Raw genomic sequence first — 18,940 nt, forward strand, 5'->3', positions numbered from 1 at the left:
CTTTTCTATAAGAGCTAATAATAGAACTAAGAACTCTTAAGCCGGAAGATAAAATATGGATATGCAAGCAGAATAACGGAGTAAATATGAGTCAGTAAATATATCAAATACAATCTTGATGAAGTCTAATTGATAGGATATTACGAAATCATACTTAATACTTTATCAATCTGTTATATATATATATATATATATATATATATATATATATATATATATATATATATATATATATGTATATGTATATCTCCTTCTATTAGAATTCACAGCTACAACATCTGTTTGTTTATACTTAGACACTCATTCACTTTCATAGATCGCTTTGTAATTATTTTGGTGTTTCGCTTGAGATTTGCTTTCATGAAATATTAAAACTAGCTCTTTTGTTATAAAGCAGAGTATGACTCACCCCTTTAACATTTCACAACATCAGCCTTCCTGCAAATATATATGTGTTACATTCCCCAAGTATCATTTCTGCAATTCTTTGTTCTTTGGTTCAGGAGAAATAACTTAATTAGTACTGGAGGTCGATACAGTGTGCTGATCCGTGGGGCGGTGTCCGTTCAGACTGTTTAACAAGAGCAGATATTCTTCCAGTAAAATTGACCGATTACAGGCAGGCCAGTTCAGTCCATTAATTCATTCTTTAATTATTAGTTTCCCAGTTAATGGAGCTCATTTATTAAGTCCTTGAACAATATTTTACTTTTCTTCCAGGTTTATTGGATCATTTAAGGTTTTTTCTCAATATTATTTGCACCTGGCAGTTCCAGTTGTTATACACTGCTACAATTTATCCCACTAAGTAGACAAACCTCAGAGCAAAGAAAATCACGTTTCCTTTTAACCTTGGCTGTTTTTTAAATTTACAAACATATCACATTATTTGAATTTCTAGATTGAATTGGAGGTTGCAGAAAAGATGAAACTATCAGTGTTGCTGTGGCGATGAGGCCAGCTCATCTCCAACTTAATTGTCATCACAAATTGCAGGTTCTGGAGTTTTAATTATACCCTTTACCTACTATGATCCTCCAATACCACAAGCATGTTAGATACCTGGGTGAGAAAGTGAAGGAGCCTCAATAGAATAAGGAGCAAGTGCTGGGTTTGCCTGATTAGACTCATCATAGCCTGGTCGTCTTCCCCAGTGCATCGGTCCCCTGCCAGTTCAGTTCCATGCCGGGCTCAGTAACCCTGAATTAGCATGTGGGTGACACATATGGTGCCTCATGGAACTGGTCTCGTCCAGAGGAGTGGCTCAGAGGCACTGACACTGTATTTTATATGTATCTGTTTATTTGTGCTGCCAGATTAATTAATACTTACAAGAGTACAGATCAGTCTTTTCCTCTACCCTGTTAGGCACCATAGCATCGGTTCATGTTCTGAGTTAGTGTGGCTCATACTGCAAGGGAGTGAGTGTTTGTAGCTAATTAAATGATTTCATTAATCTGACCTACAGTGCTGTTTCATTCACTAAACAGGTCAGAAATGTGTATTTATATATAGTAAATATGGACTGGAGAGGAGGGCTATAGTAGAAATAGTAGAATCTGCAGTACATATTTAATATATGAATCAGTCAAGAAAATATCTGAGACAAGGTTGGATAGTAAATATGACTTTATATATTTTGTTTAAATAGCTGATACAGCATACGTAAATAAATAAATAACAGAAAATGATTTTTGAACTTCACACCGTATAGTTAGCAAAGTTTTTCTCTGTCTCTGTCCGTTTTTTTTCCCCACTGTGTTGTTGATTGCAGATGAAAAGATGTAATGTACATTCAGAAAGGAATACTATTTAATCATCTTTATTATAATCGCATAGCTTGATCCAAGTAAAAAATAAATAAATAAATAAAAATCCCCAGTTATGATGAGAAAAGAAAAAAGCCAACAAAGCGCTCTGAGAAGTTATCTAATTCAATTCGAAGATGCTTTCTCATTATTATTGATTGGTACTGGAAAAACGCGTACATTGAAAATAAAGTAAAAGTTAAGAAATATTATCTTGTGACATTCACATTTTCCACAGTACATGTAGGTCTAGGTGTGTACAGTTTGAACACTGACTGTGTGCCCCAGTTACCTAATTTCAAGGACAGTCTTGACTGTACAGTAAAATCCAGCAGTTCAGGACAAACCCCCACAACACAGAGTTTGTAATGAATGGTATTTATCTGAGGATTATGGAGTGTGGTAGGAGATGAAAAATTAGAATAGTGCCGATTGGGGGAGGTGGAGGAATTCGGGCAATGTATAATTCACAGTTGACTGAAAGGTTATGTTATGTATGAGTGGGGGGGGTATGTCCTTCCTTTCGAAATGAGTTTGAGACTTGCACTGTGTGCTGCACACTTACACAGATTGCTGCCAAATGCAGGCAGCTGTGTAATACCAATGTATCTGACAGATTTCAAATGAATTGTCTTGCAAGCTTTTTTAATTGAGTTGTTGCACAAGAATGAACAAGCTGTGTTGGATGGCCTGCTGCTGGTGCACTAATACTCTTGATTGATTCACAGTTATTATTTATCTTGACAGTCTCATTGAGGGGAGTCATTAAATTGTTGCTGTAGACGTTTTTCTTTAAATGTTGCTTTTGCCTTGAATAAAAGCTTGTCTGTCTTTGTTAACTTTGATCGCTGCACTGTGACAGGAATATAGTGATGGCAGTCGTATGTACAGTGGCTCTCAAAAGTATTCACCCCCCTTGGACTTTTCCACTTTTGTTGTGTTACAACGTGGAATCAAAATGGATTTAATTAGGAGTTTTTGCCACTGATCAACACAAAAAAAAGTCCATAATGTCAAAGTGAAAAATAAAATCTACAAATTGTTCTACATAAATTACAAATACAAAACATTTGGTAGATATTTGACTGGCCACTCCAGGACATTGACCTTTTTGTTTTGTTTGACATATGTTTGGGGTCATAATATATATATATATATATATATAATAATATATTATATATATATATATTATATATATATATATATTGGTGACACACACACACACACACACATCGGAAAACCCCTTATTCATTTGTATATATCTGGTGTTTACGGTAGCATTGGTGAAAGGATCAAATGTGTTGAACAGCTTGGACAAACAAGCCTGGCTCTTCTGTGTTCATTGAAGGCGTGGGCCTGCTTCTGCAGAGTAAGCAGCCCCTGAACTCGACAGTGATAGTACAAGTTGTCAAAGTTAACCCTAACCAATACTTTAAGCACAGTACAGAAACTAGGCCCAGAGGACAGCTGCAAATGAAGTGGAGACAGAAAGACATATGACGGAGGATGGCACTTCTTAACTTGGGTAGTGATAGCGTGTGGAATGGGTTACCTAGGGGTTCTCTAGCTCTTTTGTTGGAATTTCTCTTTTCACTGAGTTCAGTGAAATGTGTCTGAAGGGGCAAAGTGTTTCTGGCACTTTTACAGCACTTTAGCTTAACTGTGCTTTTATATTACCTTTATGTAACCGGGAGCAAGCAAGAGGAGATTTAAGTTTTGGATAATGAAGAACTCAAGATATTAGTTTGGGATGTCTGTTGAGTTTTATGACATTTAGATTTATGTAAGGAATGGTGTGGGCAGCTTGAATTACAGGTAAACATGATAATGCTGATCCACAGGGGGCCTGGGAGACTTCAGGGATGGGATGGAATTGACAGCAGTCAGTGGGAACAAACAGCCTGCCAGATTCTGTACTTCCAGATACCACTTCAGGGAAATCTCTTGATATTATAGAAGCATAAATAGATCGATATAAAAAAATAATGCAATTTAAAAAAGAACAAAAAAAAAAAAAAACCTTAACCTGTACAATTTCTCTGTTATCTACATAACTGCTAAAGCAAGACCGCATACTTGTGGGCTTCAGGCATCATCCTCCATTTATTAGTTTGTTTACTTAACAGTTTGTCGTCTGTTTTAATCGCTGACCGGTTTTGACATTGCCTGCCTAGAATCCAAAACTGCAAGAATAGCATCAGCAATCTACAGAGCCTGTGGTGCGTGAAACAGATCAGCTTGTGCTTGCAATGCTGGAAACAGGATTGCTAATGCAGGGGGACGCGCTGGAGATACCGGGAGTGTATGGAGGTAAAGAGTTAAAACAGCCATTCTGAATCGCTGCAAAGCTGTTGATTTTGTAGCATCTTTTTTTTTTTTTTTCCTACTTGCTTTGTTCTGCTGTGATGTCCGTTGCTGCAGGGATTTCCATGTGAAACTATTTGAAATGCAGAAAAAGCAGAGGGATGCAGTATTGGAAGTTTTGTAAACGAGACTAGGATCGTTTTGATGCTTGTATGAAAGTGGGCCACTGCCTGCGCAGTTCTTTATTCACTCGGTAACAGTGAGTCACTGCTCTCTCCTAACTGCTCTCTCCTAACTGGAGCAGACTTCAGGGAACTGCGCCTTGCTAGCTGCCTCTCCAGAAAGGGAGGGGGAGGGGTATGAGTGTGTGTGTGGTATGTCTTATGTGCAGCTTTTAGAGGAGCAGGTAGTTTGCCAGAACGGACAAAGTTGCTTTTAAACCTTCTGTTGAGTTTTTGGGAAAAAAAACTAAACTTTAGTTTTTTTTTTTTTTTTTTTTTTTTTTAATAATAAAAAAGTGAAGGCATTCTCTTCTAGTTAGTGGTAATGCTTTTAGCAAGACTTCTATACAGATGTCGTAGATGAGCAATAAACTGCGTTGTACTGTTACCTTTGAGTTGTGAAAACTCAGTTGCTCTTATTGGTAGGTACTAATGTCACAGTACGATACATACGGTATGTGCAGGTCGTTATGTGATGTGTATCCCGATACATTTGATGGGCTACTTGTACGATGCATACATAATGCAATAAAATAATAATTTAATGGTTAACTAACTATTTATTGACACAGAGAGTATTTCAACTATGAAGCACACAAATCCTTCATTCAAGAACCATTTACAATGAGCAATTAGTAATTATTGGTACCAGATTTACATGGGATACCTGCCCTACTGTTATCTTACTTCTGTCAGACAAAAAATATAACACTGTCAATGGGATGCAGGGCCACCACGGGTAGCCACTGATCAGCTACAGTTGTTTTGGTGGGATATGTGACTCTTCATTAATGATTACAGTCTTCGAATCCCTTAAACAGAGAGTTAATGCAGTTATGTGGAGTGGGTCTGGGTTCTCAAATGTTAAATGCGGTTATGTGGAATGGGTCTGGGTTCTGTTGATCCAATGTTGAGTTATTATCATTTATCCCTATGTGTATCTTGACCTGTATGTGAGCTTCTCTGGAAAATTCTACTTGCCTTGGACTGAACAGACTTCATAATTCTATTCAAATAATATGACAAGCTGGCCTTTCGACTAGTCCCTCCTGTTCACCCTGTCTGTATCTGTAGAGAACCAGTTTTGTGTATACTGTAAGAAATAATGAAACTGAGAAACAAGATTAGTTTTGTCAACTATATATATGTTCATTGGTATAGCGTAGAATAGACAATTGCATTAAATAGAGTCGCGTCACTCTGGGCTGCAGTGAGATTGATAAAACTGACCACAAGACAATGCATTTATTTCAGTTTTGTAGATTCCAAAACACACCCTTTTAATGATGTCATTTATGACCCCTCCTCATTATACCTGTGTACGTGGCAAGTTTCCAAGCATCACAAACATTCCTTTGCATCGGTTATCTCTGAGATTCTCCCATCCCCCCATGCAACCAAGCAGAGCAGAGCTGTAAAACCCCCTTCACAAATGCCCATAAATGGTCATATTTGCTCTTCCTCTAGTCAATCTGCAATTTATTGAGACAGACCCAGCATTCCAAAATACCCCACCTAAACTCTGTGCTCAATGTCTCTCCATTAAAAGTACCATACATTCCAAATATTCTAACAAATGAATATAGACTATCAAATTTACTTACAATACCCATACATATGGTGTATAATGTGAATTGATATTTACTTTTCAGAATAAGACACTTAATAATTGGTGTTATATTTCCTGTAGTCAAGATAATTCAGATATATTTAATATGTATATATTTTTTTACAACCAGTGCTACGGTAAACTCTCCGCACTTCTTGTATATGATTCCTATCCAGCTCCATATAAAGGCCCTCTCTCTCATTGTTAAACCACTCTCTCTTTCTGTAATCTTACTCTATTAGGACTCTGATTAGCTGATTACAGAGACGTCAGGAGAGAGAGCTGTAGCTCTAGTTAAGCAGTCATTTGTTTTTAAGGGCAGTGTAAGTGGCGCTAAACGTCCAGGATTCAATAACGAGGTTTATTCAAATTCACAATGCTTGACAAGTAAACTAGCAGTTCAAAGCTTTCTAGTGTTGCCCTTTATGCTTGTCTGACTTAGATTGTGTCTGTTCCCTTTCATTTAATTGAAAAAGCTACAGTAGTTCAGCGAGTTGATTGGTTTAAGAGGAACAAATAGAAAGAATGCGTAGGAAGTAGATAGGAGACATATGGAATGAGTGACTGCGCTAACATTTCAGTGGTGAGTAGGGCTGTAACGATGCACTAATGCCATGTTATGAGATCACAATATGATATGTGTGTCGATACATGCGATGACCTGATGGTTCTGCTTATATGGTGCGCAATAAGGTCAAATGATAAGGCTGCAGGGATGTAGATAAAAGCCGGGAGCTGGGAAAATCCCGTGGCTACGTTCATAAAATTCACGGCTATTTTCATGAGATGTTAGTTTATGTAGAACTTCATTTCCAATTTTAATTTATTATGTGTTGTAATTCTAATTATTACAAGTACTAATCTGGCCAATCAGATCACTGAAAATTAAACAAGAGCCAATTAATTTTAAGAAAATAGTACGTCAGCACAGGGTTACTAGATTTCCAGGGCGAAAAACCGGGTGTAATTATTGCAGAACACAACAAGCTATAGTTTTGTACACTGTACTTTTAGAAACAAAATGTGAGTACGATAGCAAGGACAAAAAAAAAATCAGGGCTGAAAACTGGGACAACCCCCGTTTCCCGGAGACGCCTGATAACACTGAGTCACCAGCACTAAACAAATCTACATTTCCACCTTAGAACAAAATCTCTCGCCGCCATATTTGAAGTTTTCCTTATTCTTGATTTTTTTCATGTGTTTCATGTCTGAATAGCTGTGATTGGCTACTGTTGTAATTACACTGTGAATACGAAGCCATTACAAGCCACGACATTGGCATGACTAGGTACACTGTCAAATTACAAGACCCCTACGTAGAAAATGCACAGGTCATTTACGTTAATTTAAACAAATAAAAATATTACTTTTGGCAGCAACCCACTGGAACACCTTCCTAAGCCCCAGCCTCTACAAGACTGTACCTACAGACGAGTTGCAGCCTTCTATACACTCCTGCATCATTGAAACCAGATTAAACGATCAATACCCACAGCTTCCTGTTCCATCCACATTCTCACATTGAAATGAACAAGTATTTAAATCATGGCTCAAAATGAACCCTTTTCTGGGTTAAGTTAATGTTCATTAACCACAAAAACGAACACTTTGAATATTTATAAAGTACACATTTGAATAGGAATATATAGATAATACTGTTACTGGATGAATTAGGCGACATTTAGTCAGTGGAATATGGGAGTGAATGAAAACAGGTATTGGTACAAAATAAACCACCAGGGGTTTTCACAACTTCACTAAAACTCTTCCCATAACGGTTATATGCAATGGTTTCCTTTTGAACCTCTGCTTAGGAGATTGCCAGCAGTCTCTATGTCATCCTCTATTCAACAACCTGCACTGCTCAGAACTGAATGTGACATTTCTCGCCAAATTATTAAAATCTATGAGTTTGCAGACCTTGGTTTACTTGATGGTTCTTTCGGTCAGCTGGGTGTGAGAAGGAGGTGTATTGTGAGGAGAGGAATAGGCTTAATTTGATAATTGGGTGAATGCTGGCTCTGCAGTGCAGAGCATTGGCATTGAGGTTTGAAAAATGACAGCAATATATTTAGAAAGGGAGCGCTAGAGGGGAGAGAGAGGCACAAGAAACTGGGTCAGAGACAGAGAGTGGGGAAAGTATTGTCCTCTATGTACCCTTTGCTCTCTGTACATTCTGTACAAACAGATTGAATCAAAGTAATTGTGTTAAACATTGCTGTGCATTCATCGCTGTTCTCATCCTCAGCGTGTTCACTGTGGTACCATAAAGGTGCTGGACTCAAAGCAGGCTGTCCGTTTGTGCTGCACGAACCAGCTATTCTATTGTTCAGATTAAGCTGTTCACAGAAATCAGGTGCTGACAGTCAGGTGTGGGTCACTGGTGTTGATCGGGCTAATTTACCATTCCAAGTGAAACAAATAAATAAAGAAACAGCTGTGTGGGTTTGTGATGATTACTGCTTTTCTTAAACTGAGGAGAATAGTAATCCACACGAACCTCCACAGCTGTTAGTTCACTTGTTTCACTTGGAATAGGAAATTAGGCCAATCAACACCGATGACCATCACCTGTGGAGGGCTTGATCCAAATAACAGAAGAATTAAATTGTGCAGCTCTACTGTCCATCTGTGCCCAGGCCTCTTGCAGCTCATTGGTTCAGCACATAAATAGACAATGCACAGCCATGTGCAGATTGTGTCTCCTGTCAGACAAGAGAAACAGGCATTCCTTCATGGGACATTTTCTTTTCCGTTTCATAATTGAAATGGGTTGCAGGGTTCATCCTCATGCACAAACACAGCCAGGGTGGCTCCCAAGCGACCCACATTTCCAATTTTGCCTCATGAAGCTGAGTTGAAATTGCTCCTTCAGTTGCTTGTATTTTAAGTTAAAATACCCAAGTTTAAGGGGCATACAGTTCCGTGTAGTTTATCAGCAATGGGGACAATATAACATAGGTCTTATTACAGAAAGACTGTTTTCTGGCTATACTAGATTACATCATTGATGTCTCATGATAACAACATACATACTTGCAGGATAGTCTAATGTGAAACAAGATATAATGATTTAAAATAAAAATACATATTTACCTTGTGTGTCTCTCGCACGTTTGAGACCTTTACATAACTAGAGGTCTACCTAAATCGCATAGAATTTACATACTTTTCAAGGTAGGTTATGGAGTAAAATTAGGATTTCACAGACCTGTTTAAACATTAAATAAACCTAAGTAGATAATATTTCAGAGCACTATAAAAGCCTGAAAACAGTGATACTTCCTTTCTAACTAAAACAGAGTGCTAACTAAAACAGTTACCCAAGGGCATCTGGCATTCTTTAATAAAGGCAGTATATGTAGCACGTTCATTGTCATGTTGTTTATTGTTGTTATTACTGTATTATTGGTACAGACCACTGGCTTTTTTCAGACAAGTGTCTTTACAAGTTGTATTCTATGGTTCTCTCAGTGAAGTTCCATTACAGGTGGTGTCCAGTAGAAATTTCACTGCCACCTCGGCTTTAACCTTGTGTCTCCATATTATTTCATGTTTATAAACCATTTGATATGAAATGATGTATCCTTTAGATTGTTCTTTGTTTTATTTTAGTTTCTTTGGAAATGTAGAGACGCTGTTAGGAGTGGGAGGGCAGTGAGCAGAGTTTAATAAGCAGGTTTATTTTGAGCCTCAGATGAATAATGTATGTCTCACATATTAGATAACTGCAGGCACCGCTGATGCAGACTGCTGCTGGTTGATTACAGCCCCCCCACACACACTCACACAGTCACACAGTCAGAATTAGCTACTTTTTTACACTTTCAAAAATCTTGTTTTTAAATCATTCAACATTAATTATAAGTCTTGTCTCCATTGGAACCTCTTAGCAGCAACAACACTTATTATTATTATTATTATTATTATTATTATTATTATTATTATTATTATTATTATTATTATTATTATTATTATTATAATAATCATTATTTGTAATATAGCACCATTCACAGTAAACAATGCAGTAAACTGCTTCACATAAATAAAAAAAAAAAACATTGACAAATATTAGTAAAAGAAAGCAAGAAAAACAAAAGAAAAAACAAAACAGTAAAACAAGGCAGAAAATAAAAGAACATTGTTTTAGCATCAAAACGCTACATTATAAAAGTGTGTTTTGAATCTTGTTTTAAAAGCAGTGACACTTGGTGCTTTCCTTACAGAGCTAGGCAGAACATTCTAGAGTTGTGAGGCACAATAACTGTATACCACCTGTGTGTGTTTTTTTTGTTTTTTTTATAGTAAGCAAACTGGCATTCTGTGAACTGATTTGGTTGTCTAGAATATATGGAATTAAAAGTTAAAAGCAACACCTTTAAAATCTATCCTGAATCGGACTGGAAGCCAGTATAGAGATGCTAGCACAGCAGTAATATGATCTCGTCTCTTAGTCCCGGTTAAAATTCTAGCTGCAGCATTTTGTATAAGTTGCAGTCGAGATTCAACATGGCTATGAATACCAGAGAATAGGGAATTACAATGATCAATTCTGGAAGGTAGAAAAGCATGCATCAACCTCTCAGTATCTGAGTGGGAAAGAATGCTTCTCAATTTGGAGATTACTAGATGATAAAAAATACATTTTAATAATATTCCTGATGTGTGGCTCAAAAGAAAGATTTGGTTCGAATATCACACATAAATTTCTAATGTCGTGTGCAAGTTCATTACAGAAGTATAACGAGGTGCTCACCTCTTGTGTGTATTTTATTATTATTATTATTATTATTATTATTATTATTATTATTATTATTATTATTATTATTATTTGTGTGCAGACGGACGGAAGCCGTCTGACGTTATTGTTTATTATTATTGGCTGGCGAAAAGCCGGCATTATTATTATTTGGAAAAGATGGGGTTACTTCCCCATCCTTGAAATATTTTGTGAGATTGTGGCTGGAGCCTTCATAAGGTAATTGTTTGATCAATGGATAATTAAGGCTCCAGCCACAGGATATAAAAGAGACCCACTCTCATGTGGAGAGAGCTAAGGAAGAGCTAAGTTAAGAGAAAGAGACACATGCTACCGACCAGCGAACAAGGTACTCGTTGTTTACAAGAAACCATAATTGTTAGTGTTTGTTAAATTGGTAGTGTTAAAGGGACTAGGAGCTCTTAAAATAAACAGATCCCCTGGGCTGGATGAGATCCTCCCAGTAGTACTCAAAGAAATGAAAGAAGTTATCTACAAACCACTAACCAAAATCATGCAGCAATCATGCAATCAATGTCTCTTGAACAGGGGTTGTACCGACAGACTGGAAAATTGCAAACGTAATACCGAGCCACAAAAAGGGAGACAAAACCAAAGCAGGTAACTACAGACTAATAAGCCTGACTTCTATTTTGTGTAAACTTATGCAAACTATAATAAGATCGAAAATGGAAAATTACCTATATGGTAACAGTATCCTGGGAGACAGTCAGCATGGTTTTAAGAAAGAGAGATTGTGTCTAACAAACCTGCTTGATTGTTTTCAGGATGCAACATCGATGGATAATTGCAAAGCATATAATATGATTTATTTAGATTTCCAGAAAGCTAGGGATTCAAGGAAATGCATGCACGTGGATTAGGGAGTGGTTAACATGTAGAAAACAGAAAGTACTGATTAGAGGAGAAACCTCAAAATGGAGCGACCACAGGGATCAGTATTGGGTCCTTTGCTATTCCTAATCTACATTAGTGATTTAGATTCTGTTATAGTAAGCAAACTTGTTGAATTTGCAGATGACACAAAAATAGTAGGAGTGGCAACACCGTTGCAGGAGCAAAGGTCATTCAAAATGATCTAGACAGCATTCTGAACTGGGCAGACACATGGCAAGTGACATTTAATAGAGAAAAGTGTAAGGTACTGCACGCAGGCAATAAAAAAATGTCCATTATAAATACCATATGGGAGGTACTGAAATTGAAAAGGCCAACAAAATGCTTCGATATGTTATGAAAAGTGTTGAATTTAGATCAAGGTAAGTAATGTTAAATTGTGGGAGTCTGGAACCAACTCCCCAGTAATGTTGTTGATGCGGACACACTGGGATCCTTCAAGAAGCTACTTGATGAGATTCTGGGATCAATAAGTTACTAACAACCAAACGAGCAAGATGGGCTGAATGGCCTCCTCTCATTTGTAAACTTTCTTATGTTCTTATGAGTTAAAACATGCTGATAATGATGCTTATAAGTCCAACCCTAGTTTATGGGTCAGACTATTGACTTATTTCCACTCTGCATTGGGAGGGAGTTGAGCAGCACAATCTGGACTAAACACAATCGTCACAGGTGGCCAGGACGTTGTCATGGCTACCTCAGTTGTTTCAGCAGCATTCAAAATATGATTCTGGACAGCTCTGAGCTCTCTACCATCACATACAAATCTATATTCTATTTATCTGCTGATGTATTGGGAGAAACAGACAGTCAAAAAGAGGAAAACATTCCCTTGTTGAAGTGACAAAAAATATAGTAAATGAAGATGGCTATTTCAACTCTAGCTCTTGTACTGTGTTCATTTTTTTGTTGTTTATCCCCACACAGCAGATGGAAGATGGAGCGGGACCAGTTTATTCTTAAATGCTACATTATTCACCAGCCTGTGCAGAGGTGCTGATATACTTAGCAAGTCTAGTGAACTGGCATTTGCAAATAGAACATCGCCCCTCTCACAGTCACCCTGTCGGGAGCTGATAGATGCAGCAGTTGTAGATTTTATCTTTGTTTAGGATCCATGGGAAAAACAGATGAGTCACATTGAGTCACTCTTGTTTTTTCTCATTCTCTCAGACTTGTAACGTGTATGCATACAGTAGCTAGGCTGGTTTAGAAATCTTGCTAAGGAATTAGTTGTATTCCGTTTAGTCATTTCTCTTGATATTTGTGTGACCTTCAGTTATTTCCGCAGCATTATTGAAAGGGAAGCTTGCTTTACCAGGAATTATTTTAGCACCCAAATTAAAAAATCTGCAGTTTTCATTTTAAAAATAGCCACATTCCAAAAGTAGTAGCTAAGTTAAGATTGAAGACACATTCTTACAATGATTCTCTTTCCTCTATTAGGCATAGCCAGGAAGCCATTATATTTGCAAGAAACACAGAGCAGTATATATTTGATAAACTTGTTTCAATAACATGCTTTATTCCAAACACAGCCTCCACTCATAGCAAGTAGTTGGCAGGCCAACACTGTATATACAGCTATGGCCAAAAGTTTTGCATTACCTAGAATTTTAGGTTTGAGACATTCATTAAAAATAACAACTATCTGAATATAATTTAGATATTTTGTTTAGCATCATGTAAACTACAAAATGTAAAACTACAAAACAGTATGTACTTCAATATGTTAATGTAATATTATTCAGCAGGTTTCATTCCAGTTTATGAAGCAAAATTAGTTTTACATATACAGTATATGTAGTAATTATGGACTGGAGAGGAGGCTTATAGTGGGATTCTATGGCCCCTGAGGGAAGAACTATAGTTACCAACAGGACATTATAATGTCCGAAGTAGAGGTCTGCAGCCCATATTTTTTTTATGAATTGGTCTGGAAAGTAATCTTTTACAATCCATAGCACAGTTATTAAAGTTTTTTTGACATGTTGTCTGACATTTTGCTTTGTTGTGTAAAGTGAGGAAGGACGTTCAGCGTGATGACGTCATTAAGAAACAAAAAACTGGTCTGTAAACATGCATCAAGGGGACAATGGTTGGTTCTATTTTTGGTCATGTGATGAGGTTTTAACCAATCACATGCCAGAATTTCTAAGGACTTTCTATATATTTTTTAAGAGATTGGAGAACAAGCCACAGGTTTTCAATGGGATTCAAGTCCGGAGATTGAGATGGCCTTGCAAAATGTTGATTTTGTGGTCAATTAACCATTTCTTTGTGGATTTTGATGGGTGTTTGGGGTCATTGTCCTGGTAGAAGATCCACTTGCGGTTAAGTTTCAGCCTCCTGGTACTAAAATGTCCTGGTATTTGGTAGAGTTCATGATGCCGTTGACCTTAACAAGGATCCCAGGACCAGTGGAAGTAAAACAGACCCATAACGTCAAAGATCCACCACCATATTTTACGTAGGTAGGGGGTTCTTTTCTGCATATGCATCCTTCTTTCGACGCCAAACCCACCGCTGGTGTGCGTGGCCAAAGAGCTCCATTTTTGTTTCATCTGACTATAGCACCCGGTTCCGATCCAAGTGCCAATGCCGTTTAGCAAACTCCAGGCGCTTACTTATTGCTCTCAATGAAGGCTTTTTTCTGGCAACCCTTCCAAATAGGCTATTGGCATGGAGATGGCGTCTAATTGTAGATTTGGATACTTGGTGACCCCAAGATGCAGCCAAGTTCTGTAATTCTCCAACTGTGGCCCTTGGATTCTTCTTTGCCTCCTAAACCATCTTTCTCACTGTGCCTGGGGGCAAGAGGCACTTGCCACTGGTTTTGAACTTCTTAATTATTGCCCTAATAATGGTAAGCGTTATATTTAGGTCTTTATCTATTTTTTTTTTGTACCCATTGCCTCATTTATGAAGGTCAACAACCATTTGTCTTTTTTTATTTGTGAGTTCTTTGCCTTTCCCCTTGGTGATGGATGACAAGTGGATTTTACATGCGTGTTACCTCATTTTTATACCCCAGTGAAACAGGAAGCCATGGAAGGCCACAATACATTTCCGTAAGACTGAAATGTACTTTAAAAAGTAGAATGTAAATGCAAATGTAATATTTTTTAATTTTATTTATAAGACTCTTTAGAGACGGCGCCCACAAAGATACCCCACACACATACATGGGCTTTTGCCCCCCCCCCAGACACATACACAGGCTTTTCGCCCCCCACACGTATGTGTCACAGAAAACGGGGGGGGGGGTCTGTGTACGTACTGATGCTTTCTTTTTTATTTTAGTGCTTTTTATTCTGAATATGGGAACAGGATAGTACTACGGAGATGTAAGTAATTTAGAGTAATTTCCCACAGGCACAACACACAGGCACACGGAAAATCTTCCTTTGAGTATTTCATTTTATAATGCACTTTCTGCTATTTCTTCTCTTTCCTTGAGAGTTTCCATGCTTATTTTAAACCTGAGATTTTTTTTTATGGTAAAATGCCACAGATTATACTTCTGTTTTCCAGCTTATTTAAAACTTTAAGTCTTTCTGATTAAAATCACAAGGTTGGTGGCTTGTCTTTCTTTTTCAGAAGCTGTGAGAACGGTAGATCTGAAACAGAATGTAGCAGTGACCCCTGCACCTCCAGCGCAAACAGAGAAGGCTGAGAAACCTCCATTGATCACCCCCATAGCTGAATCCCAGAAACCCTTTCCTGCAGCTGAACCCCCCAAATCACCGGTCGCGCCAGTAACCAAACTCCCCAGCGCTGCAGCCAGCCCTGAGACCCAGCCCCTAAAACCATCACAGACTGAGGGACCGCCAAAGACCCCTGAAAACAAGGGTGCAGAACCGGCAAAACATCCTGTGTCTGAGCCCCCGAACCCCCCAGACACGAAGCAGGAGGAGGACCCTGGAGTAGGAGCAGGTAAGGTTTCTCTGTCAACGTGCTAAACACTGTAGTTGTCTGCCTGAACTACTCATTGCAGTTCATCTCCTGACCCCCTATCACCTTGTATAAACCTCTCCTCATCCTCTGCCACTGTGAAGGTGGTACTCGTAGCTTTCAGCAGGTTAGGTAGCTGAACTCTTTCAGGAGGTTAGGTAGCTGAATTCTTTCAGGAGGTTAGGTATCTGAACTCTTTCAGGAGGTTAGGTAGCTGAACTCTTTCAGGAGGTTAGGTAGCTGAACTCTTTCAGGAGGTTAGGTAGCTGAACTCTTTCAGGAGGTTAGGTAGCTGAACTCTTTCAGGAGGTTAGGTAGCTGAACTCTTTCAGGAGGTTAGGTAGCTGAACTCTTTCAGGAGGTTAGGTAGCTGAACTCTTTCAGGAGGTTAGGTAGCTGAACTCTTTCAGGAGGTTAGGTAGCTGAACTCTTTCAGGAGGTTAGGTAGCTGAACTCTTTCAGGAGGTTAGGTAGCTGAACTCTTTCAGGAGGTTAGGTAGCTGAACTCTTTCAGGAGGTTAGGTAGCTGAACTCTTTCAGGAGGTTAGGTAGCTGAACTCTTTCAGGAGGTTAGGTAGCTGAACTCTTTCAGGAGGTTAGGTAGCTGAACTCTTTCAGGAGGTTAGGTAGCTGAACTCTTTCAGGAGGTTAGGTAGCTGAACTCTTTCAGGAGGTTAGGTAGCTGAACTCTTTCAGGAGGTTAGGTAGCTGAACTCTTTCAGGAGGTTAGGTAGCTGAACTCTTTCAGGAGGTTAGGTAGCTGAACTCTTTCAGGAGGTTAGGTAGCTGAACTCTTTCAGGAGGTTAGGTAGCTGAACTCTTTCAGGAGGTTAGGTAGCTGAACTCTTTCAGGAGGTTAGGTAGCTGAACTCTTTCAGGAGGTTAGGTAGCTGAACTCTTTCAGGAGGTTAGGTAGCTGAACTCTTTCAGGAGGTTAGGTAGCTGAACTCTTTCAGGAGGTTAGGTAGCTGAACTCTTTCAGGAGGTTAGGTAGCTGAACTCTTTCAGGAGGTTAGGTAGCTGAACTCTTTCAGGAGGTTAGGTAGCTGAACTCTTTCAGGAGGTTAGGTAGCTGAACTCTTTCAGGAGGTTAGGTAGCTGAACTCTTTCAGGAGGTTAGGTAGCTGAACTCTTTCAGGAGGTTAGGTAGCTGAACTCTTTCAGGAGGTTAGGTAGCTGAACTCTTTCAGGAGGTTAGGTAGCTGAACTCTTTCAGGAGGTTAGGTAGCTGAACTCTTTCAGGAGGTTAGGTAGCTGAACTCTTTCAGGAGGTTAGGTAGCTGAACTCTTTCAGGAGGTTAGGTAGCTGAACTCTTTCAGGAGGTTAGGTAGCTGAACTCTTTCAGGAGGTTAGGTAGCTGAACTCTTTCAGGAGGTTAGGTAGCTGAACTCTTTCAGGAGGTTAGGTAGCTGAACTCTTTCAGGAGGTTAGGTAGCTGAACTCTTTCAGGAGGTTAGGTAGCTGAACTCTTTCAGGAGGTTAGGTAGCTGAACTCTTTCAGGAGGTTAGGTAGCTGAACTCTTTCAGGAGGTTAGGTAGCTGAACTCTTTCAGGAGGTTAGGTAGCTGAACTCTTTCAGGAGGTTAGGTAGCTGAACTCTTTCAGGAGGTTAGGTAGCTGAACTCTTTCAGGAGGTTAGGTAGCTGAACTCTTTCAGGAGGTTAGGTAGCTGAACTCTTTCAGGAGGTTAGGTAGCTGAACTCTTTCAGGAGGTTAGGTAGCTGAACTCTTTCAGGAGGTTAGGTAGCTGAACTCTTTCAGGAGGTTAGGTAGCTGAACTCTTTCAGGAGGTTAGGTAGCTGAACTCTTTCAGGAGGTTAGGTAGCTGAACTCTTTCAGGAGGTTAGGTAGCTGAACTCTTTCAGGAGGTTAGGTAGCTGAACTCTTTCAGGAGGTTAGGTAGCTGAACTCTTTCAGGAGGTTAGGTAGCTGAACTCTTTCAGGAGGTTAGGTAGCTGAACTCTTTCAGGAGGTTAGGTAGCTGAACTCTTTCAGGAGGTTAGGTAGCTGAACTCTTTCAGGAGGTTAGGTAGCTGAACTCTTTCAGGAGGTTAGGTAGCTGAACTCTTTCAGGAGGTTAGGTAGCTGAACTCTTTCAGGAGGTTAGGTAGCTGAACTCTTTCAGGAGGTTAGGTAGCTGAACTCTTTCAGGAGGTTAGGTAGCTGAACTCTTTCAGGAGGTTAGGTAGCTGAACTCTTTCAGGAGGTTAGGTAGCTGAACTCTTTCAGGAGGTTAGGTAGCTGAACTCTTTCAGGAGGTTAGGTAGCTGAACTCTTTCAGGAGGTTAGGTAGCTGAACTCTTTCAGGAGGTTAGGTAGCTGAACTCTTTCAGGAGGTTAGGTAGCTGAACTCTTTCAGGAGGTTAGGTAGCTGAACTCTTTCAGGAGGTTAGGTAGCTGAACTCTTTCAGGAGGTTAGGTAGCTGAACTCTTTCAGGAGGTTAGGTAGCTGAACTCTTTCAGGAGGTTAGGTAGCTGAACTCTTTCAGGAGGTTAGGTAGCTGAACTCTTTCAGGAGGTTAGGTAGCTGAACTCTTTCAGGAGGTTAGGTAGCTGAACTCTTTCAGGAGGTTAGGTAGCTGAACTCTTTCAGGAGGTTAGGTAGCTGAACTCTTTCAGGAGGTTAGGTAGCTGAACTCTTTCAGGAGGTTAGGTAGCTGAACTCTTTCAGGAGGTTAGGTAGCTGAACTCTTTCAGGAGGTTAGGTAGCTGAACTCTTTCAGGAGGTTAGGTAGCTGAACTCTTTCAGGAGGTTAGGTAGCTGAACTCTTTCAGGAGGTTAGGTAGCTGAACTCTTTCAGGAGGTTAGGTAGCTGAACTCTTTCAGGAGGTTAGGTAGCTGAACTCTTTCAGGAGGTTAGGTAGCTGAACTCTTTCAGGAGGTTAGGTAGCTGAACTCTTTCAGGAGGTTAGGTAGCTGAACTCTTTCAGGAGGTTAGGTAGCTGAACTCTTTCAGGAGGTTAGGTAGCTGAACTCTTTCAGGAGGTTAGGTAGCTGAACTCTTTCAGGAGGTTAGGTAGCTGAACTCTTTCAGGAGGTTAGGTAGCTGAACTCTTTCAGGAGGTTAGGTAGCTGAACTCTTTCAGGAGGTTAGGTAGCTGAACTCTTTCAGGAGGTTAGGTAGCTGAACTCTTTCAGGAGGTTAGGTAGCTGAACTCTTTCAGGAGGTTAGGTAGCTGAACTCTTTCAGGAGGTTAGGTAGCTGAACTCTTTCAGGAGGTTAGGTAGCTGAACTCTTTCAGGAGGTTAGGTAGCTGAACTCTTTCAGGAGGTTAGGTAGCTGAACTCTTTCAGGAGGTTAGGTAGCTGAACTCTTTCAGGAGGTTAGGTAGCTGAACTCTTTCAGGAGGTTAGGTAGC

General features: G+C 39.4%; 1 protein-coding gene across 14 annotated transcripts in view; it reads left to right on the plus strand.

The window, feature by feature from the left end:
- LOC121314291 (microtubule-associated protein 4-like) overlaps window positions 1-18,940 on the plus strand; it is a 129,670-nt gene that overhangs the window by 49,053 nt on the left and 61,677 nt on the right. For 12 of the 14 annotated variants that reach the window (XM_041247384.1, XM_041247378.1, XM_041247371.1 and 9 more), the window contains one exon: window positions 15,226-15,561. In XM_041247384.1, coding sequence (XP_041103318.1) covers window positions 15,226-15,561 — 336 coding nt within the window. The remainder of the gene's footprint in view (window positions 1-15,225; window positions 15,562-18,940) is intronic. The other 2 variants (XM_041247379.1, XM_041247375.1) reach the window with 1 other exon arrangement.

Source organism: Polyodon spathula, chromosome 4 (assembly GCF_017654505.1).
Source record: "Polyodon spathula isolate WHYD16114869_AA chromosome 4, ASM1765450v1, whole genome shotgun sequence".
Taxonomy (NCBI): domain Eukaryota; kingdom Metazoa; phylum Chordata; class Actinopteri; order Acipenseriformes; family Polyodontidae; genus Polyodon; species Polyodon spathula.